General features: G+C 39.6%; 1 protein-coding gene across 2 annotated transcripts in view; it reads right to left on the reverse strand.

The window, feature by feature from the left end:
* PCDH15 (protocadherin related 15) overlaps positions 1-25,544 on the reverse strand; it is a 2,278,876-nt gene that overhangs the window by 1,524,417 nt on the left and 728,915 nt on the right. For both annotated transcript variants that reach the window (XM_063961739.1, XM_063961738.1), the window contains exon 5: positions 3,154-3,314. In XM_063961739.1, coding sequence (XP_063817809.1) covers positions 3,154-3,314 — 161 coding nt within the window. The remainder of the gene's footprint in view (positions 1-3,153; positions 3,315-25,544) is intronic.

The following is a 25,544-nucleotide window of genomic DNA, read 5'->3' on the forward strand; positions in this document are numbered from 1 at the left end:
ATAATGGAAAAATGTGTGTACTCTGGCACAATTGGTGTCAATCCAATCTAAATCCCCTAATTATCTGCCCAAAATCGGTTATGAAAGACGCCACTAAAACAAATAAAAAAAACCAACCTATGGATAGACAGGATAAAATATTCACAAAAAATTATTAACAATTTATACATCACATGTGTTCATGGAGAGTCTTCAGTTCTTTAAATCCTTGGTGAATATCACACCTGTTTGAACAGAATATTCCTATTGCACAAGATGCCTGTATGAAGTGTAAAAGATATCGCTATGTACATGTCTCTTATATTCTTTATGTAAGTTTTGGCAAGTCTGCAACTTTTGTCAAAGTGGTGGCAATCAACTATCCCTATCATCTGTCAATTATAACTTCATGTTAGGACTCCTTTTCTGATTAATAACGGGACTTTTATATCAGTTTTAAACAATATCATCCATTCCATTTTATGTCTCCTTCTCATGTGAATCCTGAGAGTTTGTGATATTCACCAAGGATATAAAGAACTGAATACTCTCCATGAACACATGTGATGTATAAATTGTTAATAATGTTTTTGTGAATATGTTATCCTGTCTACCCATAGGTTTTTTCTTGAATTAGTTTTAGTGGCGCCCTTGATCTGGCTCCATTGTGCTAATTCATCATCATCTTAAAGTGTCTAATGCTGACCCAGTAAGGGTGCTGTACATTTTATTACTATCATATCCAACTTGTGCTTGTTAACATTCTAAATGTTGTAAAGCTACTGTAATCTATCTCTATTTTAAGATAAAAAAATAATAATTAAGTTGGTGAACCAAAAGGTGATATTTGGCAGAGTATTGTATATATTTTATCTGGAATGTACATTTATATGTTACATAAAAGCTTCAATACAGGTGTCCTTCAAAATGAGGACTGGAGATATTCCCCTGTGTATAATACAAACAGCTGGAAAGCTAGCACAAACAATTTGTCCTGTGACTCTGCATGTTTATTGATTCATAACTGGTATGCAATTATCAAGCTTCTATAAAACTCTTTAATTAGGAACATACGGAAAAAATACAAAGTACAAAAGATCACAACTTTACCTGTTTTAGAAAGAAAGAAATAACGATTTTAACAATTTCTATAAATTCAAACAAACAATCATTTATTAACAAAACATCTAAATGGTAATATTTAGCTCAAGGCATGATTATTGCCTGTGTTAGTATATTGGTTACTGGTAATCAGCTTGTTAGATAAGCCACAGGAAATACAATTAAAACATCATGTTGGAAATGCTTTTCACCCTTATTGCAGATTCTACTTTTATATATTTAACTTCCATTTTATTAGTCTATTGAATAGCAAATGTATTTATTTTGTTCTTGTCCATTATACTTGCACATCTTCCAAAATACCTCTACCCTGCCCAAGTGTGCCCATTTTACTTATCCGTTACAACAGAATGATACCCATTTGTCCAATCACATAGGTTATATGCTGCATAGAGCATTGCATGAACCATCTCATTCACATACTGTACTTGTCTCAGTGGAATAAGTATTGGTTAACACAAAGCCAATAAATACATTAGAAGTTTTGTGCTTTGAGCAAAATACGTTCCTAGGATGATTTACCCTATGCACTTCCAGGACCTTGCGGCTACACAATGGTGTTATTATTCAGTGACATTTACAAAAACCTAACAAATGTCAATTCCACTTATGCTGGTAGTTCAGTTTTATATAAACATTACCTAAGAAACATTTCTTAAAGCAAAAAAGTTATTCGGTCCCATAGGAAATATATTTAAAGGGACTAAAAGTATTGTATCCCTCTTGTATATAGAACAATTGGAATAATGTAATGGCCTGTAGACTATAACTTACATACTGTAATGCTCAAGAAGACTAAACCTACAGTCCATATTTCTGCACAGATAGTGTGTGTGTATATATATATATATATATATATATATAGTGTTCCCTTTAGAAATTTTAGAGGGCAGGGCGCCGGACTGCATGGGAATATGCGAGCATGCACGGCAGAGCAGCATGTGCATCTAAAAGGGGGCATGGCCATGCAAATAGGGGGCATGGCTATTTAATTTCATGTAAGTGGGTGGTGCGGCCCCCACAGACGTTACTACAGGGTGCGTGGGTGGCCGGCAGCGTCACTGTTGGGGGCATGCACAGCACCTATGGATGTGCCGGGCTTCCCCCAAGCACTCTCAAATAGCGTGAATGGATGCTATGCGCATGCGCACGGCGTCTTTACATGCTGAGAGGGCAGGAAGAAGCCAGCTGTTTTAGCAGGGCACCACAGAAAGGGCAGGGCATATTTTGCTCTTTAAAAATCGGGCAGAGCGTGGTGCCACGCTAAAACAGCTAAGCGTGAACACTATATTATATATATATATATATATATATATATATATATATGTACCCTGATGAAAGGGTCTAAATAAATGATCCTGGAACATTGATATAATCCAGAGTGATGGTGTTTTAATTCTTTGGAGAAGTCGTCGCTGAGTGCCGCTACTGCGAAATATATATATATATATATATATATTTATTTATTCTTTAAAATAAAATATATTATTATGTACCCTAAATCTACGACTTTAACCAGTGATCAACTGTAACTGGAATTTCAGGGGCATTAGTTCAGGTCCCAGGTTGATAAAGAGGTTTAAATTGTCTCCATTTAAATTTATGGTGAAAATATGGCCTTAAGTAAAGGCAAAGGAAAATTAGGGTAATGAGTTTTTCATACTCCCAGCAAGTTTTGGAGATTCTGTTTATTAAGAAACAATGTTAGCATACAGTTTGGATATTCTATTAAAATACACCCAGACTGAAAGGAATTTCATGTGTTCTTATGACATTTTAATATAAAAACAGGGCCAAAATAGAGACTACGAAATTATGAAAGTTCTGGTGTCTGATCAAGTGTGAAAAAATATTTGAAATGAGATGATACAGTAGGTCAGGTATGACCTATGGTCGATTTTTAGTTTTGAGCAAAACATAACCACTTTACTACAATTTAGTAATATCATTTTTCATAGAGAATTGGCCTTTAAACACACACACTGTAGGTAATTACGACCATGTGAAAATAAACTTTACATGTTACTGTACAGTATTGATAAATATACTTACATCTCTATCTAGAACTCTTCCAGTGCTGTTGAGATATAACTTTTGAGTCACTGGATCCAAAATCACCCAGTAGTCCACATTTTCTATCAAGGAAAGTTGTATTGTGGAAAAGAGGCCTCCAGCAGTCCCTTTAATTTGCATATTGTCCACAATTATTGTGCCTATAAAACAAAATCACAAAACAAATTATAGTACAGTATACCATTTTCATATTTAACACAAGTATAACACTCAAATTATCACCCTTTTTAAGATTTTGCAATTTTATAACATAATATAAAGGTCATCTTTTTATGTTCCCTTTCGGGCAGATGAGGTAGTGTGTGTTCTAATGCATTGCATAAAATAAAGAGGCACAAGAGTGCTTCATTTTGCACACAAGTATACCAATCACTGCATCAAAGTTTACTTTGAAAAGAACAAGTGGCCACAAAACCACTCTCCAGAACAGAAAACAATAAATCAATATGCTGTACTAAGAACTCATGAACAGAATTACATGAAGTGGTGTAGGTCCTAATTAGTGTTCTTACAAAACTAATTAATTTATAAATAGAAACAAATTCAACATTCATGAAGACGACTTTATTTGGATATTAGAACATACATGTGAGTCCAGGGTTAAAAGATAAGTCATAATGTAATAAGACAAGCTACAGTATGAAGAGGGATAAAGAAAATACTTTTGCCAGGAGATGATATGTAGCAACTAAACAACAAATCTTGGTCCACAAGCCATTGCCGGTTTTCATATTATTAGAAAAGAAGGATGATGCCTTACAAAACTAAAGGAGAGATTATCAAAACACAGAGAGAGATACAGTGAAGAGAGATAAAGTGTCAACCAATCAGCTTCTAATTGTCATTTTACAGATTATGGGGTCTATGTTTTAAGCCTTGGAGAGAGATACTAACCAACCATCTATGAACAGTCATTTTTCAAAGACAGCCTGTAACATAGCAACTAGGAGCTGGTTGGCTGGTACTTTATCTCTGTCCACTTTATCTATCTCCAAGGCTTAGTAAATAGACCCCTGTGTTTGAAAAATGACAGCAGCTGCTTGGTTGGTACTTTATTTGTCTGCAATTTATCTCTCTCCAAGCTTTGATAAATACAGATGTGTCCTCATACATCTAGCCTCTACATGCCATGTGTCCAGGGTTGTAGAGAGCTGTTTTGTGCCCAGGTACTTTTTGGGTGTGCGACCTAATTGTGGGAAGCATGGCTATGCCCCTTTATACAAATTGATGTAGAAAAATAAAAAAATATTTTCAGTGCCGCTAAGCTCCTACCACCCCTTGCACAGGCAGAAGAGACTGCTAATGCTAAGCAGCAGCACCACCACCACCACAGACCAGCCACCACACTGCAGTGCGTGCTGGCTGGAGAACAAAGCTGCTGCTGCTGCTGCTGACAGGTGAGGTATGCGGGAGGGGTATGCGGGGGGGATGGCGACAGACCTAGGCTGCCCTAGGCCCCTTCATGGGGCCAGGGTAATTAGTACCCACTCCCTCCCCCCCACTTGGCAGCAGTGCAAGACACCTTTGCTATAACCAAGGAATATATTCACTAAAAATCAATCTGGGTCATCGATGTTTGGATGATATTTGGATGATATTTGGTTGATGTTGTGTTTCAGGGTCTAAATCACACATTTACCAACAGATTATATTTGGCATCGTTAAAAAAAAAGGAAAAAATCATCTGTTAGTAAATGTGGAATTTAGACCCCGAAATACAAAATTGACCAAACATTGATCAAAAAAATAGACCCAGAATGATTTTTAGTAAATATACCCCTAAATCCCGCATTTACTAACATGATCTACATGCCATGTGTCCAGGGTTGTAGAGAGCTTTTGTGTGCCCAGGTACTTTTTGGGTGTGTGACCTAAAATTGACCAAACATTGATCAAAAAAATAGACCCAGAATGATTTTTAGTAAATATACCCCAAAATCCGACATTTACTAACATGATTTTTTATCTATCTTTTTTAAAAGAATGTCAAAAATTATCTGTTAGTAAACATGTGATTTAGACCCTGAAACACTAAATCGATTAAAAATCCACCACAACTCAATCAACATCAACCAAAATAGACTTTTAGTAAATATACCCCCAGGTGTCTGTCAACAAAAGAAAAACAAAAACAAAATTTTATAAAGAATTACGAATCCACAAATTATGGATACAAATATATTATTGTTTTGGGGAATACTATCTTATGAAAATAGAAAATATAAAGTAGAAATAAATAATATATTTAACTGTAGCAGGAAAAATTAGCAAACTATGAAAAACACTAAACACTAAAATAGAACCAAAAATTAAATTTGTAATTTCACTATGACCTCTGCTCAGTCAAGCAGGGCCAAGTGTTTCCTATACAGTAAAACTTAGTGCTGGTGAATTATTTCTAATTTTACAGGCCAAATAGAATAAAAAGAATGGAGTGCAGCATATGAAAATAAATAAACCCATCAAGATCCAACCAGCAAATGGGTCATTACAGGTAATTATGCTTTTGTGTATGTAACGTTTTGTTCTCTGATAACGCAAAATTAATAATATTTGGTCTTTTTTTAACACATCCAATAGGATTTAATAAATGTAGTCCAAAAGAAGAACAGTCAAAATAGACTTTGTAAAAAAAACACTTGTAAAAAAAAACACACCAGGTGAAGCAATTTCAGTTATTTTAACAAATATAATTTAAATGTTGTACAGTCTGCCACCAAAACCATATGTCAACTATTATAAACACAAGTTGCCAGGGCAAAGTTATAAAGAGGAGGGGGAGTTGGATGGCCTGACCACCCAGGGCCCCCACACAGCTGCAAACATTGCTCCTTGGCTGGCTCACAGCCACTCTGGGACCAAGGGTAATCTGCTCTAGCATATAAGCAGAAGCGCGCTCTATGCTATCTCTGCTTACCTGCTACAGCAGACTGGCACTAGGACTCAGAGCGGTTGTTGCCAGAGGTGCAACCTCCAACATACGCCTTCTGCGAATGCATGGCTCCTTTCCATGTCTTTCCATCTTCTCCGTCCACAACATTGGATAGGGAAGTTGGTGGGGGGACCTCACAACCTTAATCCAGCCCTTAAAGTTGCTCATTTACAAAAGCAAAGAACTGGTAATGTGAATGTGCTACATCAGGAGCATCTTTTTATGGAGTGGAATATGAATAAAATGAACGGTGAGCCACCAATGTTTTTATCACAGTTTGTCTCCCAGCAATTAGATAATGAATCTTTCTCTTATCCAGAGAAACACTATGACTAATAAAAATAAAATATATTTAATTAAATTAAACTACCGTTTTATTCACTGTGATAAGATGAGGTATTAATGCAAACTGTGGATTGTGACTGTGACTCCACTAAAATGCAATGGATGGATGAATAAAGCAATTAGCATATAGATGTGTTATTGTTTAAGATTGTAACAAGGAAAAAGTGAACAAATAAATCAGTAGAGAAAGATGTTCTATCACAATAAAGAATAATATATAATAAATCAGGTTTCTTGGCTACAATATGAAACAAAGCAGGAGGTCATGGAGAGATTAAACAAAAATAAGTAACAAGTAAAAAAAAGAGAGGAGAAAAGTGCAGAAGTCGATGTTAGCTGGGTCCAGATCTGCCATTCTTACATCAGCTGACAGCGACACAAAGATATGATGTTCTGTCATCTTAAGATGCAGCTATCTGTTTTATTCTCTTACGATCATGGCAAAGGAACCTCCTTATTGGAGGGTGTTAACGGAAAGGGTGGGGGCAGACTTCAGAGTGTCTTCTGCAGGAACAGTTTGTACAATAAATGGCCCTTTGCTCCCATAACTCATCCTTCTCTTAGTCTCTAAGTGCTTGCCTACAAGTGAGCGGGCCACTCTGATTTCAAACCTACAACCGGTCAGTGGGCTAGATTGTAGCAGGTGGCAGGTCACTTTTAGCCTACTGGCTATACTTTGGATGTCCCTGTGCTAGATACATGCACACATACTGTAGATATTCTGTTTTGTTATATGGCTTCTTTAAAGTGAAGACATGCTAATATAATCTGTCTATAGGTGCTATACAGGATTTAAACCTCTACTGATATTTAATCTATACTTATTAAAATCCCCCTACTTAACATGTCCTGCAAAGTGTAATTCAAGCAGTACTAAACAATTATGCTATACCACATAATTTCACTGTTGTCGTCACACTGCTTTCCACTACAGATACAATAGATCTCCTGCACAAAGGATAGGGCTGTGGATGGATGTGAGCAGTGTGGTTTTCAGAATACAGGTGGAAGTCTGCATTTACTGTATGTCCAAATGCGTAAAGTAGCTGCTTTACTTGCAACTCAGAGTAAGGCCAAAGGTATATATAAAGAAAAGGACACAGTCCCCAAGACACTGAACAAGACCTGATCTCCATATAATACTCTTAAGTAGACTTTAGACATACAGTACAGTACTGTAATGCAGGTCACTGAAGTTGTCTTTTTATTTCATAGTGAACAGTGTGAACATATTACTGCAAAACAAAAGGAGCAGTTAGGTGTAATTGCTTAGGGCTCCTTATTAAATTTCCCACTAGCCTATCAATTTAACATCATTTATTTAGCTAAATATTATTTTGAAAACTGTTTTTATCTTCAACACACTAGATTTCCCTATAGACAATGAATAATGTTCTTGCTAAAATGTTTACCGTTCCTATGTTCAGAATAAATGAGAATTTTACCACTTGAATCTGTATATTCCCACTAGAAAAGTGGAAAGTTTGCTTCTTTGCTCTAATATTGGCAGAATTTTATAATTTGCATTCTTATATTTCTTCTTTTTGTCTTTGTGTGCATAATGTAGTATACTTGCCCACTTTTGAAAAAGCATTTTAGGCAGATGGTGAAAGCAACAGCTATATGAGCATGATGTTAAAGTGGACATGTACTGCTGCAACTGAGAATTGTTGCTCAGTAAGATCTACTTGATGAAAAGACATTGTTACTTTTAAGGGCTTATTCATGTATTGTGTACTACTTAATGTGGTAGCATATAAGTGACCACAAGAAACCTTATTTGAAAAGGTTTGTAGCCATAGGGATCATAGGGGCAGATGTATTAAGCCTGGAGAAGGGAAACAGCAGTGATAACTGGAAGGTGATAACGCATCAGCCAATCAGCTACTAACTATCATTTTTCAAACCCGTAATGATTGGCTGAAGCGTTATTACCTTCCACTTATCACTGCTTTATCACTTCTCCAGGCTTAATACATCTGCCCCATTGTGCCGTTAACCAATTACAGGAAATGGCATCGATGTTCTCATTTGAATGTATATAACTTCTTTTTTTTTTTCAAGTACATACAGTAGCTACATAATTTGGGTAAAGTGCAATTAGGGAGAATGCTAGTATTTCAGGGAGATTCCCTGACATTCAGGGAGAGTTGCCAAGTATGTATTGTAGGGGTAATGGCATGTACTGTACTTTTAATTTATATTTTTATTTTTATATGTATTGCCTACTTGTCTAATTGTAATTGGCTGTGATGTCTGGCTGTGCATAGTGTCCACTGAGATTTGAATAGGCTAAAGCATGTGCAGAATACTTTCAAGCATACATTTATATTTGAGCAACCCTCCCAGCTCTACTTCTCTATTTAACACCTTACTATACAGACTGTAGTGTGCTATTTATAGGGTACCATAGCATAATATAGCCTTGCATCATCATCATCATCATATTATTATTATTATTATTATTATGTTCTTCTTTTCCCACCCTTTGAATTCTGATCACACTATTATTAATCTCTTTAAATCATTATTAGGACTTGTATACTTACATGCCTGGTTAAGCAAGAGTGCTGCTCCATTATTTACTCAAGATACCGTAACTTTGTTCTGTGTGACACACCCATGTGCTCTCTTGCTATCAGTCTGTGCTCCAACCACAAGAACTGAAGAAAATCTGCACACTCGATTTTCATATGACAGATTTTTTTTATAAGAAAAAACACATACAATGACCCCAATAAATATATTAAGGAATTCCTATGCACTGGGGGTGATACCTAAGACAACCATAAACAACAAAAAATACAAGAAAGAGAATAGGGTTGTACTGGTAAGGTGCACATTATATATTTAAAATATAACTTTTATTATCAAATTAAGAGGCCGTTAATTGGTCTGCATAAAGGCGAAATATATGGTTAAAATTGAATAAAGGATTCAACTAAATGTGCTCTAAGATAGAAAAGTGACAATAATTAAAATTGTCTGCTCCGTTGATTGCAATAACTCCTATATCAATATATGTAGAGTATAATACTATGAAACTTTATTTTATCCAATTGGACACTTTAATGTATAATTAATGTATTGTGTGTACCTAAGATAATAAACACGATTTGATCTAGTCTAATTTATGTCCCCGCAACTAATGGCTGCAAGTTTGTTCAGCTTAAAGTGTTCTATGTAACGTGAGTATTCGCTGTTCACAGGTATAAAAAGTTTCATAGTATTATACTCTACATATGAGTGGTTGTCTCTAAAGTCTGAGGTACAGAGTAGATATCAGCATACAACCCTCTCACTACCTGTGTCAGCTGTTTATTTAAAATGGTATGAGAGCCATCAGGTAGTAACAATGGATGGACAACCATTGGTCGTGTAGGGCCATTCAGGATATTAGTAAGAAACTTGCTAGTTTTATTGCCAAATTGATGATATCTATAGTTAGAGGTGAACTGATATTTATCCGTCAAAGATTGAAGTACTGTATTTCTTCAAATTGTAGCTTTGCTGAAAGATAATTTGTCTTATTTGAAGGGGATGGGTCTAGACTATATTTTGAGTATGTATCAGTTAAGAGCTGTTGCGCCAAAATCTAAGAATGTGAAGCTTTCTTATTTTCTTGCGATTCATAAGTAAGGATGGAACCTCTTAAAACTACTTTGGCATTCATCCAGTAAAGAGCAGGATCTGAGGCCAATGTAGTTTTATTGCTCTCATGAAAATCGTCCCAGGATTTAGTGACATAAGTGAGAAATCTCAGGGATTTACATAAGTGAGCAGGAAATCTCCAAATCTTATGCTCTGATATTTCATTTTGAGTTTTAAAAGTCATCCATACCAAGGCGTGGTCTGAGATGACTATCGGTTCGATATTAGAATCTACAATGGAAGGAAAAAAAGAGTTAGACATTGCCACATAGTCGATTCTGGAAAAATTAAGGTATGATGTGCTGAAGATAGACATGTTTATCCTCTTTCAGTTGGGTGTGTTGCGCTCCATATATCTAACAATTGGAGTAATAAAAATAGAGCAGGGACTCCTAATTTTGGGAGAGACAGAGCAGTTTTCTTAGGGTGGGATTTATCTAACACAGGGTGTGATATAAGATTGAAGTCACCACATAAAATTATATTAGAAGAGTGAGGAAGCAGAAGTTTATGTATGGTTTAAAAAAAAATGTTTAGAATAAGCATTAGGGGCATAGAGATTGCATAGCATGTAGGGCTTGTTATACAGTTTGAAAGATACTACAACATATCTGCCATCTGGGTCACAATGAATGGATATCACTTCTATAGGTAGGGATTTTGCTACTAACATTACTACTCTTCTTGATTTTGTTGTGTATGGAGCAGATGCAAGAACTCGCTAATTTAACATGTGCAATTTATCTGTTTCAATAGTAGAAAGGTGGGTTTCCTGTATGCAGACTATATGAAGTTTGAGTCTATTTAGGTAAGTTAGAGTCTTACATATTTTCGCTGGTGTGTGGAAACCACCCACATTGATGGAGCCAACCTTAATATTCGTTACCTTAGGAAGCGGGAATTAGGAGAATGGAAGTGTACATATGTTCTCAAGAGAACATAGGTATACCTAAGAAAGAGAAAACTTTGGGGACAGGTAAAAACATGAGGGTGGGGACAGACACAAGACTGATACCAGAGAGGCAAATAGAACAAAATGAACTGGTGCATGATCAACATGCTTAGGGAAATACTATATTTCCCAGGGGCAAACGCAGGATTTGGAGGGTGGGTTTCCGTGTGTGTGTAACATATATATGTATATATATATATATATATATATATATATATGTGTTTGCAAAGCCCAGTACTCCTCAAATGGCAAAAGCGCCCCGGTGCCTTCAGTGAAGGTGATGGATAGTTTGAAGAAACAACTGCGGGACTCAGGGTCTTGTATCAAAACAAAGTGTATTATAGAATGGTGTTCCATGCTGTGATTCTATAATACACTTCGTTTTGATATAAGACCCTGAGTACTGCAGTCGTTTCTTCAAACTATGTGTGTGTATATATATATATATATATATAGTAACGTAGTATCTAAAGTTGAAAAAAGACAATTTGTCCATCAAGTTCAACCCATCTGTGGTCTCCTATGCAGGATTATTTTGGTCTAAATTTTGTCTGATGCTGATGTCAGCCGTTGCGTTTTATTCCCTTTTCATAGTAACAATAGAGCACGACTACGTACCATCACCCTGGATATCCTTATACATTAGCAATTTATCTAACCCATTCTTATAGGTGTTGACTGAGTCCGCCATTACAACTCCCACAGGCAGGCAATTCCAAACACATATTGTCCTTCCTGTGAAAAAACCTTTACGCCACATTGTGCGGAATCTCCTCTCCTGTAACCTAAGCAAGTGTCCACGTGTCCTCTGTGCTGATCTAACCGAAAACAGGCCCTGTGCAAGCTCTGTTTATTGTCCCCTTATATATTTGTAGATGTTGTTCATGTCACCTCTTAGTCTCCTCTTTTCCAGTGTAAACATGCTTAGCCTTGCAAGCCTTTCCTCGTATTACAGCGTCTCCATGCCCTTAATTAGTTTAGTCACCCGCCTCTGAACCTTTTCTAGCTCCAGAATATCCTTTTTGTAGAATGGTGCCCAAAATTGCACACAGTATTCAAGATGTGGCCTCACTTGTGATTTATATAATGGGAGTATAACACTCTCGTCCCTTGTATCAATTCCACATTTTATGCATGCTAATATCTTATTAGCCTTCTTTGCTGCAATCCTACTTTGGGTACTGCTGTTTAGTTTGCTATCTATGTGAATACCTAAGTCCTTTTCCAGTACAGAATCCTCTAATGTTACCCCATTCAGTATGTAGGTGTCATTTTTGTTCTTGATACCACAGTGCATTACCGTACACTTGTCTGTATTGAAGCACATTCTCCATTTGGCTTCCCATGTTTCTGATTTAACTAAGTCATTCTGAAGAGGCTCAGCATACCCCTCTGTATTTATAACTTTACACAATTTGGTATCGTCTGCAAAAATTTACACCATACTCTCTAGACCTTCTGTTAGGTCGTTAATGAAAATGTTGAACAAAAGTGGTCCTAGTACAGACCCTTGTGGCACATCACTTAGCACTTCAGTCCCATTTGAAAATGATCCATTAACCACAACATTAACCAATATTTGACCCAAGTGCATATTGTGCTCCCTAGCCCTATTTCTTGTAGCTTATAGATAAGTCGGTGTGGTACAGTATCGAAACTTTGGCAAAGTCTAAAAAGATTACATACACCTCCTTACCCTGATCAAGGTTTGCACTTACTGTTTCATAAAAGCCAAGTAAATTGGTTTGACATGATCTGTCCTTCACAAATCCATGTTGTTTCCTTTTAATGACCTGATTGACTTCAAGGAACTTCTGAATACTATCCCTTAGAATACCTTCCAATACTTTCCCCACTATAGATGTAAGAATAACTGGTCTATAATTACCTGGATCAGTTTTACTTCCCTTTTTGAATATTGGCACTACTTCCGCTATACGCCAGTCTTTGGGAACTATACCTGATATAACTGAATCTTTAAAGATCAAAAATAGCTGTCTTGCAAGTTTAGAGTGAAGCTCCATTAGAACCCTTGGGTGAACCCTTGGGTTAATTCCATCGGGACCCGGTGACTTATTAATCTTTAAATTTTTTAATCGGTCACAGACTACCTCCTCACTAAAATAAGCACTTATTAGTGGGACATTATCCTTATTGAGATTGTGTGTTAGTCCCTGAATTTGGTCCTCTCTTGTAAATACCGTTGAAAAAAACTAATTTAGTTTGTCCGCTATGTCCTTATCATTTTTTACTAAGACTCCCAACTTGTCTTTTAAATGCCCTATACTCTCCTTTTTAAATCTCTTGCTGTTGATGTATTTAAATAATTTTTGGGGATTCTCTTTGCTTTCCTTTGCTACTAGTTTTTCAGTTTCTACTTTAGCCGCTCATTTCTTTTTTGCATATTTTGTTACAGTCCTTATAGTGCTGAAATGACTCCTTATTCTCAACAGATTTATATATGTGTGTGTACTCCTATTATCTGACACTCCCTTGTTCGCACCAACCTTATCTTGCCAGGGTGCACACCTAGGGGCTGGCAGACCCCATCCATAGGCATACATGACAGAGGTGGCACTCTTGGACTTGTTGCTTAATGGAGACAATGTGCTATTAATTCAACATTTCAGGGCACTTCCACCCATCAGGACACACAAAAACCTGATGTCGGAGTGAAGTGCTCTGAAACGTTAAATTAAAAGCAGATTTTCTTTACTAAGCAATGAGTCCAGGAGTGCCACCTCTGTCATTTATGAATAAATATATATATATATATATATATATATACAAATACATACATATACACACACACACTGCAGACTGCCCCACCCCACTGCACTATGACTGCAGATTACAAAAACATGCACATTGGGACTGTAGACTGCCCAACACACACACAGACTGTAGACAACACTAACCCCCACACACACACACTAGGACTGCAGACTGCACACACACACATGCACCACAAACACTTAGACTGCATAATACATTACAGACTCCCCCCCCCTCTCTCCCTCCTTCCCCAGGGACTGCAGCTCACACACATCTGACCTGACAACCTGTGTCTTAATGGGAGCTGTAGACTGAAGCCGAGGAGGACGGAGTGCCTGCCTGCCGAGGAATAGTGCAGTGCAGTGAGTTTCATGCAAAGGGTTATGGGAGCTTCCTGGTACCCTGCACTGCTCAGAAATCTAAAGGGCTGTGAGGAGCCGCTGCCACGGCAGCACAGATCACAGCCCAAGCTCACGACTCCTATCATAAATGAACAAATAATCATCAGTGCACTGCGATGGATTGTCCTGGCAGGGGGGGTTTCCAGGTACCCGGGAACCCCCCTGCGTGCTCCACTGTTTCCACACAAATAACTTCCGAACAAAATGAAAAATTAGATAGTAGGTGACACTGATCAGATGAAGCAGTGTCTATGAAACTACTGATCAGGGCATGGTGATCGCTCCTCGGCCCAGTTATTAGTCACAACCCTACATTCTGGTATCAAAATGTAAATATAGGTGGGCAGATGTATTTATTCCTCAATTTATTATCTATGGCTGTTCACTGCGATAGAGATAGTTATACATTTTAAAGAAATAGGTTACAAATAGCTTTTCATACCTGTAATAGCAGTTGAGAATATTGTTAGCTATTATTCGTAACAGGCTAAAACTAAGATAACATTTTGCAATACTAAAGGGTATTGCTTAGGCCATATGAAAATGACAATAACAGGCAGAACCTGCAACACATACTATATATCATCTTATCAAACATATAAAGTAAGCACCAATCAGGTCAGACATTGGGGAAATTACATACAAAAAACCTATTGGTTTTAAGCAGGCAGAGAATCTGTGATGTCTTCTGTCATCAATTGATTTTCCTCATTTAGGAAGGCTTGTGCATCATCTGGTGATGTAAAATCATAGTGCGGGTCATCAGTGAAAATGCGGAGGGGAGCCAGATACATGAGTGCAAATCTTCTTTTTGCTGCCACCAGGAAGGAATAAATCGGTGAGAATGCTTTTCTTGCTTTGGTAAGTTCTACAGAAAAGTCCTGAAACAGACTAATTATTTTTCCTTCCCATATCAAGTTGTGTTCTCTGCAGGATGCTCTCTATATAGCGAGCTTATGAAGATAATTTAAACATTTGAATATGACTACATGTGGTCTTGTATCATACGGCTTTGGTGGGGGGCCAATTCTGTGGACTCTTTCTACTACCGAATCTTTACATTCAGTTTCAATTTTCAAAAGTTTGGGAAGCTTGTCAGTCACAAATGAATTCAACTCTGGACCTCTCACAGATTCGGGAATACCCACTATTCTTATATAACATCTTCTCGTTCTGTTTTCTATATCAATATTATTCCAGAGGTGGTAGTTATCTCTCTGGAGTTGTTTAATAGTGCATTGTGCCTCTGCTAAATCATTACATATATAGCTCCAATGCGGTGCTCAGCGTCTCCTACCCAGATCTGTAGCTGCTGTATTTGCTGTGTGATTTCAGTAACAGCTTGCGCCCGCAGAGGAGTCATAGTATGTTTTATTTCCTCAACTATATCTCCATCAGGGGATTTGCGTACATTCGGCATGTCAGCGTCTTCTGAGGTAGCTATTTCTTTCTTAGATGCTTGGAGAGGAGAGGCTGTGTCCCGATCAGCTGCCATGTTCATCTTTGCGCAGCGTATCTCCTGCCGAGATTGCTGCTGTTTAGCCGCGGGTGGGGAGGACAAAAACTTGTCCATCTGTAATCCCGATGTAGCATTGAGTAGCACGGGAGCCATGATAAATATATATTTGTGGGCTTATGGAGCGGAGCCGAGCTCTCACTCTCCAGCTCCCATGAACCCAGAAGCGGAAGTCTGGGTGTTGTGCTTTTTTAAATGATCACACTGTCTCATTAATATTATGTAAAAAATTGTGATAGGATGCCAATTGACTTACACTGCATGTGAATGTCTGACGCCCCGGGTCACATTCCGACTTGAATCAGTGTACCACAGGATACTAGTGTGGAGGTGCATATAAAATATGTTTTGACCGGGGACATTTGTTTTTCCATAATAAGCACTGTCCACACAGGCAAACCAATGCTGTGTCCTTAAAGAACCTGTCCTATAAATATTATATTCAGGCATTGTAAGATACATACTGTATATGATACGTATATAGGACAATTAAAAATAATTGTTGTTCCACAATGTGCTTTTATATGGGACAACCAGGATTATGAGTATTTCTCTGTATTTGATGAGCAACACTGATGTCCCAGTAATTAATTATTTGTTCCAGATTATACAGGGTTATATTACATCAATAACCTGAGCACAATGCAGATAGCTCCAATGATACTTTGTATCAGTGATGTAACATTCAGTTGAGACATGTGTATCAGAATACTACCTCTAAAATAAGAACATCAGAATCTATAATTAATGTCTGAAACACTTCAACTATAAGAAAGTGTGAATTGTTGATCATTAGGAGCAGCTACTGAGATATATACACCCCACACATTGTTATTAAGTTTAGAAGTAATCTTTAGATATATACTTTAGGTTTTCTTCCCTGTGGATACAAGAAATTTAGGAAAAGACAATTGTGATTAAAATATTGTGCATCCTATCATGATTGAGGATTATTATTATTATTATTAAATTATTATTAAATTTGTACAAACAGTTGATTGCTAAATAAGATGAGAGATCAGTGTGTGTTTATCTTTTTCTTTTCTTTTGTGTTTTCACAACATCACTTTCTTTATACTTTTTTTAATACTTTACAAGCTCTTAAATACAGTATTTTAAACAAATAATAATAAAGGTTATATCTTAACATAAAAATATTTTATGTTGGGGAACTCTACTACATTAACATTTCAATTGTTTATATTAATTTTGTACAATCAGTCCAATGAGTGCCCCATATTGGAATACTTTTTCTTTGTTACATGACTAATTTATTCCAGGGAGCACCCCCTCTTGGTAATATTGCTAAAATAAAATAATAGTATAATTCCTTATAATTTTCAACAAATGGATGTGGGATAAGACTGATATAATGGACTAATAATTATGTTATGTGCGGACATCTCTTTGTAGTCGTAAGTGTTAACAGTAATCAATGAAAACTGTTTTTCAATGATCTAATTTACTCTTGGCAAAAATACAGAGTCAAAGGAAAATACTTAATTGGTGGCAGAACTGCATATCCCACTTTTAAATTACCACTCAATATTCCATCACATGAGACTGCCGTATGCTCATTTAGGAAGAGTAGTGCAATTACAAAAGTATTAAAAAAGTATTTAAAAAAGCATTGTTGATTGTTTGGGATAAATGCACTATGACACAGAAATCCCATATAAATGCAGCAACACTAAATGAATAGAGATCTTCAAATAAAGTCATGGGCGGAGTGACTTTTTTCCCAGAGGCACATGTGCAGATACAGTACGTGTGTGCATGAAACAATCCTGTGTGTGTCAATGAGTGAGGCTACTGTAGCTACAAATATGTGAGTTCAACTGCAAGAAGATCACAATGCTGCTAATTTCTCTGCACAACTTCTTCAAATTGGTGATGACTCAGTACCAGAGTGCAATGGATTTATCCAAATAATTGGAGATCTTAGTGTGACAGTATACTCAGACATCTAGGAGTTATCACAAAATAATTTTTAGTGGCTTTGCAAACAAAACAAAACAAAAAAACAGTACAAGAAAGTAGTTAGGCGGTTTCACAAAAAATTGATACAACAACCAAAACTAAAACTCGGTGGATACAATGGTAAACATCAATGAAGTTGTACATTGAGAACATTTATGCAATTGAGGGCCTAATTCAGCATGGATCGCTATTCAGAGAAACTGCAATTGTCTGTGCCACCCCAACAGGAAGAAAAAATGCTCTGTGAAAAAGTGCGAATGCATCGCAGATCACTAGCTACTTGCAGATGCATACGCAATTCCCGCAGCATTGAAAAAACTTTGCCATATGAGCAAAAGTGAGTAGGTCTGAGGCTGCCACTACTCTTTGACTGGGACGACCTGGAAGTGGCCTGTGCTGACGTCAGATTCCCTTCCCAAACACACCTGGACACATCTGCATTTTTTTCTGACACACCCAGAAAACGTCAGGTTTCCATTAGAGATGAGCGGGTTCGGTTTCTCTGAATCCGAACCCGCCCGAACTTCATGTTTTTTTTCACGGGTCCGAGCGACTCGGATCTTCCCGCCTTGCTCGGTTAACCCGAGCGCGCCCGAACGTCATCATGACGCTGTCGGATTCTCGCGAGGCTCGGATTCTATCGCGAGACTCGGATTCTATATAAGGAGCCGCGCGTCGCCGCCATTTTCACACGTGCATTGAGATTGATAGGGAGAGGACGTGGCTGGCGTCCTCTCCATTTAGATTAGGGTTGAGAGAGAGAGAGAGAGATTGACCTGAGGCTGTGATACTGTAGAAGAGAGTGCAGAGTTTAGTGACTGACGACCACAGTGACCACCAGACAGTGCAGTTGTTTGTTTTATTTAATATATCCGTTCTCTGCCTGAAAAAAACGATACACACAGTGACTCAGTCACATACCATATCTGTGTGCACTGCTCAGCCCAGTGTGCTGCATCAATGTATATATATATCTGACTGTGCTCAGCTCACACAGCTTATAATTGTGGGGGAGACTGGGGAGCACTGCAGTGCCAGTTATAGGTTATAGCAGGAGCCAGGAGTACATAATATTATATTAAAATTAAACAGTGCACACTTTTGCTGCAGGAGTGCCACTGCCAGTGTGACTAGTGACCAGTGACCTGACCACCAGTATATATAATATTAGTAGTATACTATCTCTTTATCAACCAGTCTATATTAGCAGCAGACACAGTACAGTGCGGTAGTTCACGGCTGTGGCTACCTCTGTGTCGGCACTCGGCAGCCCGTCCATAATTGTATATACCACCTAACCGTGTTTTTTTTTTCTTTCTTTATAGTCATACTAGTTACGAGTATACTATCTCTTTATCAACCAGTCTATATTAGCAGCAGACACAGTACAGTGCGGTAGTTCACGGCTGTGGCTACCTCTGTGTCGGCACTCGGCAGCCCGTCCATAATTGTATATACCACCTAACCGTGGTTTTTTTTTCTTTCTTTATACATACATACTAGTTACGAGTATACTATCTCTTTATCAACCAGTCTATATTAGCAGCAGACACAGTACAGTGCGGTAGTTCACGGCTGTGGCTACCTCTGTGTCGGCACTCGGCAGCCCGTCCATAATTGTATATACCACCTAACCGTGGTTTTTCTTTCTTTCTTTATACATACATACTAGTTACGAGTATACTATCTCTTTATCAACCAGTCTATATATTAGCAGCAGACACAGTACAGTGCGGTAGTTCACGGCTGTGGCTACCTCTGTGTCGGCACTCGGCAGCCCGTCCATAATTGTATATACCACCTAACCGTGTTTTTTTTTTCTTTCTTTATACATACATACTAGTTACGAGTATACTATCTCTTTATCAACCAGTCTATATATTAGCAGCAGACACAGTACAGTGCGGTAGTTCACGGCTGTGGCTACCTCTGTGTCGGCACTCGGCAGCCCGTCCATAATTGTATATACCACCTAACCGTGGTTTTTTTTTCTTTCTTTATACATACATACTAGTTACGAGTATACTATCTCTTTATCAACCAGTCTATATTAGCAGCAGACACAGTACAGTGCGGTAGTTCACGGCTGTGGCTACCTCTGTGTCGGCACTCGGCAGCCCGTCCATAATTGTATATACCACCTAACCGTGGTTTTTTTTTCTTTCTTTATACATACATACTAGTTACGAGTATACTATCTCTTTATCAACCAGTCTATATATTAGCAGCAGACACAGTACAGTGCGGTAGTTCACGGCTGTGGCTACCTCTGTGTCGGCACTCGGCAGCCCGTCCATAATTGTATATACCACCTAACCGTGGTTTTTTTTTCTTTCTTTATACATACATACTAGTTACGAGTATACTATCTCTTTATCAACCAGTCTATATATTAGCAGCAGACACAGTACAGTGCGGTAGTTCACGGCTGTGGCTACCTCTGTGTCGGCACTCGGCAGCCCGTCCATAATTGTATATACCACCTAACCGTGGTTTTTTTTTCTTTCTTTATAGTCATACTAGTTACGAGTATACTATCTCTTTATCAACCAGTCTATATTAGCAGCAGACACAGTACAGTGCGGTAGTTCACGGCTGTGGCTACCTCTGTATCGGCACTCGGCAGCCCGTCCATAATTGTATATACCACCTAACCGTGGTTTTTTTTTCTTTCTTTATAGTCATACTAGTTACGAGTATACTATCTCTTTATCAACCAGTCTATATTAGCAGCAGACACAGTACAGTGCGGTAGTTCACGGCTGTGGCTACCTCTGTGTCGGCACTCGGCAGCCCGTCCATAATTGAATATACCACCTAACCGTGGTTTTTTTTTCTTTCTTTATACATACATACTAGTTACGAGTATACTATCTCTTTATCAACCAGTCTATATATTAGCAGCAGACACAGTACAGTGCGGTAGTTCACGGCTGTGGCTACCTCTGTGTCGGCACTCGGCAGCCCGTCCATAATTGTATATACCACCTAACCGTGGTTTTTTTTTCTTTCTTTATACATACATACTAGTTACGAGTATACTATCTCTTTATCAACCAGTCTATATATTAGCAGCAGACACAGTACAGTGCGGTAGTTCACGGCTGTGGCTACCTCTGTGTCGGCACTCGGCAGTCCGTCCATAATTGTATATACCACCTAACCGTGGTTTTTTTTTCTTTCTTTATACATACATACTAGTTACGAGTATACTATCTCTTTATCAACCAGTCTATATTAGCAGCAGACACAGTACAGTGCGGTAGTTCACGGCTGTGGCTACCTCTGTATCGGCACTCGGCAGCCCGTCCATAATTGTATATACCACCTAACCGTGGTTTTTTTTTCTTTCTTTATAGTCATACTAGTTACGAGTATACTATCTCTTTATCAACCAGTCTATATTAGCAGCAGACACAGTACAGTGCGGTAGTTCACGGCTGTGGCTACCTCTGTGTCGGCACTCGGCAGCCCGTCCATAATTGTATATACCACCTAACCGTGGTTTTTTTTTCTTTCTTTATACATACATACTAGTTACGAGTATACTATCTCTTTATCAACCAGTCTATATATTAGCAGCAGACACAGTACAGTGCGGTAGTTCATGGCTGTGGCTACCTCTGTGTCGGCACTCGGCAGCCCGTCCATAATTGTATATACCACCTAACCGTGGTTTTTTTTTCTTTCTTTATACATACATACTAGTTACGAGTATACTATCTCTTTATCAACCAGTCTATATATTAGCAGCAGACACAGTACAGTGCGGTAGTTCACGGCTGTGGCTACCTCTGTGTCGGCACTCGGCAGCCCGTCCATAATTGTATATACCACCTAACCGTGGTTTTTTTTTCTTTCTTTATACATACATACTAGTTACGAGTATACTATCTCTTTATCAACCAGTCTATATATTAGCAGCAGACACAGTACAGTGCGGTAGTTCACGGCTGTGGCTACCTCTGTGTCGGCACTCGGCAGCCCGTCCATAATTGTATATACCACCTAACCGTGGTTTTTTTTTCTTTCTTTATACATACATACTAGTTACGAGTATACTATCTCTTTATCAACCAGTCTATATATTAGCAGCAGACACAGTACAGTGCGGTAGTTCACGGCTGTGGCTACCTCTGTGTCGGCACTCGGCAGCCCGTCCATAATTGTATATACCACCTAACCGTGGTTTTTTTTTCTTTCTTTATACATACATACTAGTTACGAGTATACTATCTCTTTATCAACCAGTCTATATATTAGCAGCAGACACAGTACAGTGCGGTAGTTCACGGCTGTGGCTACCTCTGTGTCGGCACTCGGCAGCCCGTCCATAATTGTATATACCACCTAACCGTGGTTTTTCTTTCTTTCTTTATACATACATACTAGTTACGAGTATACTATCTCTTTATCAACCAGTCTATATTAGCAGCAGACACAGTACAGTACGGTAGTTCACGGCTGTGGCTACCTCTGTGTCTGCACTCGGCAGGCAGTCCATAATTGTATACTAGTATCCATCTCCATTGTTTACCTGAGGTGCCTTTTAGTTGTGCCTATTAAAATATGGAGAACAAAAATGTTGAGGTTCCAAAATTAGGGAAAGATCAAGATCCACTTCCACCTCGTGCTGAACCTGCAGCCACTAGTCATGGCCGAGACGATGAAATGCCAGCAACGTCGTCTGCCAAGGCCGATGCCCAATGTCATAGTACAGAGCATGTCAAATCCAAAACACCAAATATCAGAAAAAAAAGGACTCCAAAACCTAAAATAAAATTGTCGGAGGAGAAGCGTAAACTTGCCAATATGCCATTTACGACACGGAGTGGCAAGGAACGGCTGAGGCCCTGGCCTATGTTCATGGCTAGTGGTTCAGCTTCACATGAGGATGGAAGCACTCAGCCTCTCGCTAGAAAAATGAAAAGACTCAAGCTGGCAAAAGCAGCACAGCAAAGAACTGTGCATTCTTCGAAATCCCAAATCCACAAGGAGAGTCCAATTGTGTCGGTTGCGATGCCTGACCTTCCCAACACTGGACGTGAAGAGCATGCGCCTTCCACCATTTGCACGCCCCCTGCAAGTGCTGGAAGGAGCACCCGCAGTCCAGTTCCTGATAGTCAGATTGAAGATGTCAGTGTTGAAGTACACCAGGATGAGGAGGATATGGGTGTTGCTGGCGCTGGGGAGGAAATTGACCAGGAGGATTCTGATGGTGAGGTGGTTTGTTTAAGTCAGGCACCCGGGGAGACACCTGTTGTCCGTGGGAGGAATATGGCCGTTGACATGCCAGGGGAAAATACAAAAAAAATCAGCTCTTCGGTGTGGAGGTATTTCACCAGAAATGCGGACAACAGGTGTCAAGCCATGTGTTCCCTTTGTCAAGCTGTAATAAGTAGGGGTAAGGACGTTAACCACCTCGGAACATCCTCCCTTATACGTCACCTGCAGCGCATTCATAATAAGTCAGTGACAAGTTCAAAAACTTTGGGTGACAGCGGAAGCAGTCCACTGACCAGTAAATCCCTTCCTCTTGTAACCAAGCTCACGCAAACCACCCCACCAACTCCCTCAGTGTCAATTTCCTCCTTCCCCAGGAATGCCAATAGTCCTGCAGGCCATGTCACTGGCAATTCTGACGAGTCCTCTCCTGCCTGGGATTCCTCCGATGCATCCTTGCGTGTAACGCCTACTGCTGCTGGCGCTGCTGTTGTTGCCGCTGGGAGTCGATGGTCATCCCAGAGGGGAAGTCGTAAGCCCACTTGTACTACTTCCAGTAAGCAATTGACTGTTCAACAGTCCTTTGCGAGGAAGATGAAATATCACAGCAGTCATCCTACTGCAAAGCGGATAACTGAGGCCTTGACAAGTATGTTGGTGTTAGACGTGCGTCCGGTATCCGCCGTTAGTTCACAGGGAACTAGACAATTTATTGAGGCAGTGTGCCCCCGTTACCAAATACCATCTAGGTTCCACTTCTCTAGGCAGGCGATACCGAGAATGTACACGGACGTCAGAAAAAGACTCACCAGTGTCCTAAAAAATGCAGTTGTACCCAATGTCCACTTAACCACGGACATGTGGACAAGTGGAGCAGGGCAGGGTCAGGACTATATGACTGTGACAGCCCACTGGGTAGATGTATGGACTCCCGCCGCAAGAACAGCAGCGGCGGCACCAGTAGCAGCATCTCACAAACGCCAACTCTTTCCTAGGCAGGCTACGCTTTGTATCACCGCTTTCCAGAATACGCACACAGCTGAAAACCTCTTACGGCAACTGAGGAAGATCATCGCGGAATGGCTTACCCCAATTGGACTCTCCTGTGGATTTGTGGCATCGGACAACGCCAGCAATATTGTGTGTGCATTAAATATGGGCAAATTCCAGCACGTCCCATGTTTTGCACATACCTTGAATTTGGTGGTGCAGAATTTTTTAAAAAACGACAGGGGCGTGCAAGAGATGCTGTCGGTGGCCAGAAGAATTGCGGGACACTTTCGGCGTACAGGCACCACGTACAGAAGACTGGAGCACCACCAAAAACTACTGAACCTGCCCTGCCATCATCTGAAGCAAGAAGTGGTAACGAGGTGGAATTCAACCCTCTATATGCTTCAGAGGTTGGAGGAGCAGCAAAAGGCCATTCAAGCCTATACAATTGAGCACGATATAGTAGGTGGAATGCACCTGTCTCAAGCGCAGTGGAGAATGATTTCAACGTTGTGCAAGGTTCTGATGCCCTTTGAACTTGCCACACGTGAAGTCAGTTCAGACACTGCCAGCCTGAGTCAGGTCATTCCCCTCATCAGGCTTTTGCAGAAGAAGCTGGAGACATTGAAGGAGGAGCTAACACGGAGCGATTCCGCTAGGCATGTGGGACTTGTGGATGGAGCCCTTAATTCGCTTAACAAGGATTCACGGGTGGTCAATCTGTTGAAATCAGAGCACTACATTTTGGCCACCGTGCTCGATCCTAGATTTAAAGCCTACCTTGGATCTCTCTTTCCGGCAGACACAAGTCTGCTGGGGTTGAAAGACCTGCTGGTGACAAAATTGTCAAGTCAAGCGGAACGCGACCTGTCAACATCTCCTCCTTCACATTCTCCCGCAACTGGGGGTGCGAGGAAAAGGCTCAGAATTCCGAGCCCACCCGCTGGCGGTGATGCAGGGCAGTCTGGAGCGACTGCTGATGCTGACATCTGGTCCGGACTGAAGGACCTGACAATGATTACGGACATGTCGTCTACTGTCACTGCATATGATTCTCTCAACATTGATAGAATGGTGGAGGATTATATGAGTGACCGCATCCAAGTAGGCACGTCACACAGTCCGTACTTATGCTGGCAGGAAAAAGAGGCAATTTGGAGGCCCTTGCACAAACTGGCTTTATTCTACCTAAGTTGCCCTCCCACAAGTGTGTACTCCGAAAGAGTGTTTAGTGCCGCCGCTCACCTTGTCAGCAATCGGCGTACGAGGTTACATCCAGAAAATGTGGAGAAGATGATGTTCATTAAAATGAATTATAATCAATTCCTCCGCGGAGACATTGACCAGCAGCAATTGCCTCCACAAAGTACACAGGGAGCTGAGATGGTGGATTCCAGTGGGGACGAATTGATAATCTGTGAGGAGGGGGATGTACACGGTGATATATCGGAGGGTGATGATGAGGTGGACATCTTGCCTCTGTAGAGCCAGTTTGTGCAAGGAGAGATTAATTGCTTCTTTTTTTGGGGGGTCCAAACCAACCCGTCATATCAGTCACAGTCGTGTGGCAGACCCTGTCACTGAAATGATGGGTTGGTTAAA

This window comes from Pseudophryne corroboree, chromosome 3 (assembly GCF_028390025.1).
Source record: "Pseudophryne corroboree isolate aPseCor3 chromosome 3, aPseCor3.hap2, whole genome shotgun sequence".
Lineage (NCBI taxonomy): Eukaryota > Metazoa > Chordata > Amphibia > Anura > Myobatrachidae > Pseudophryne > Pseudophryne corroboree.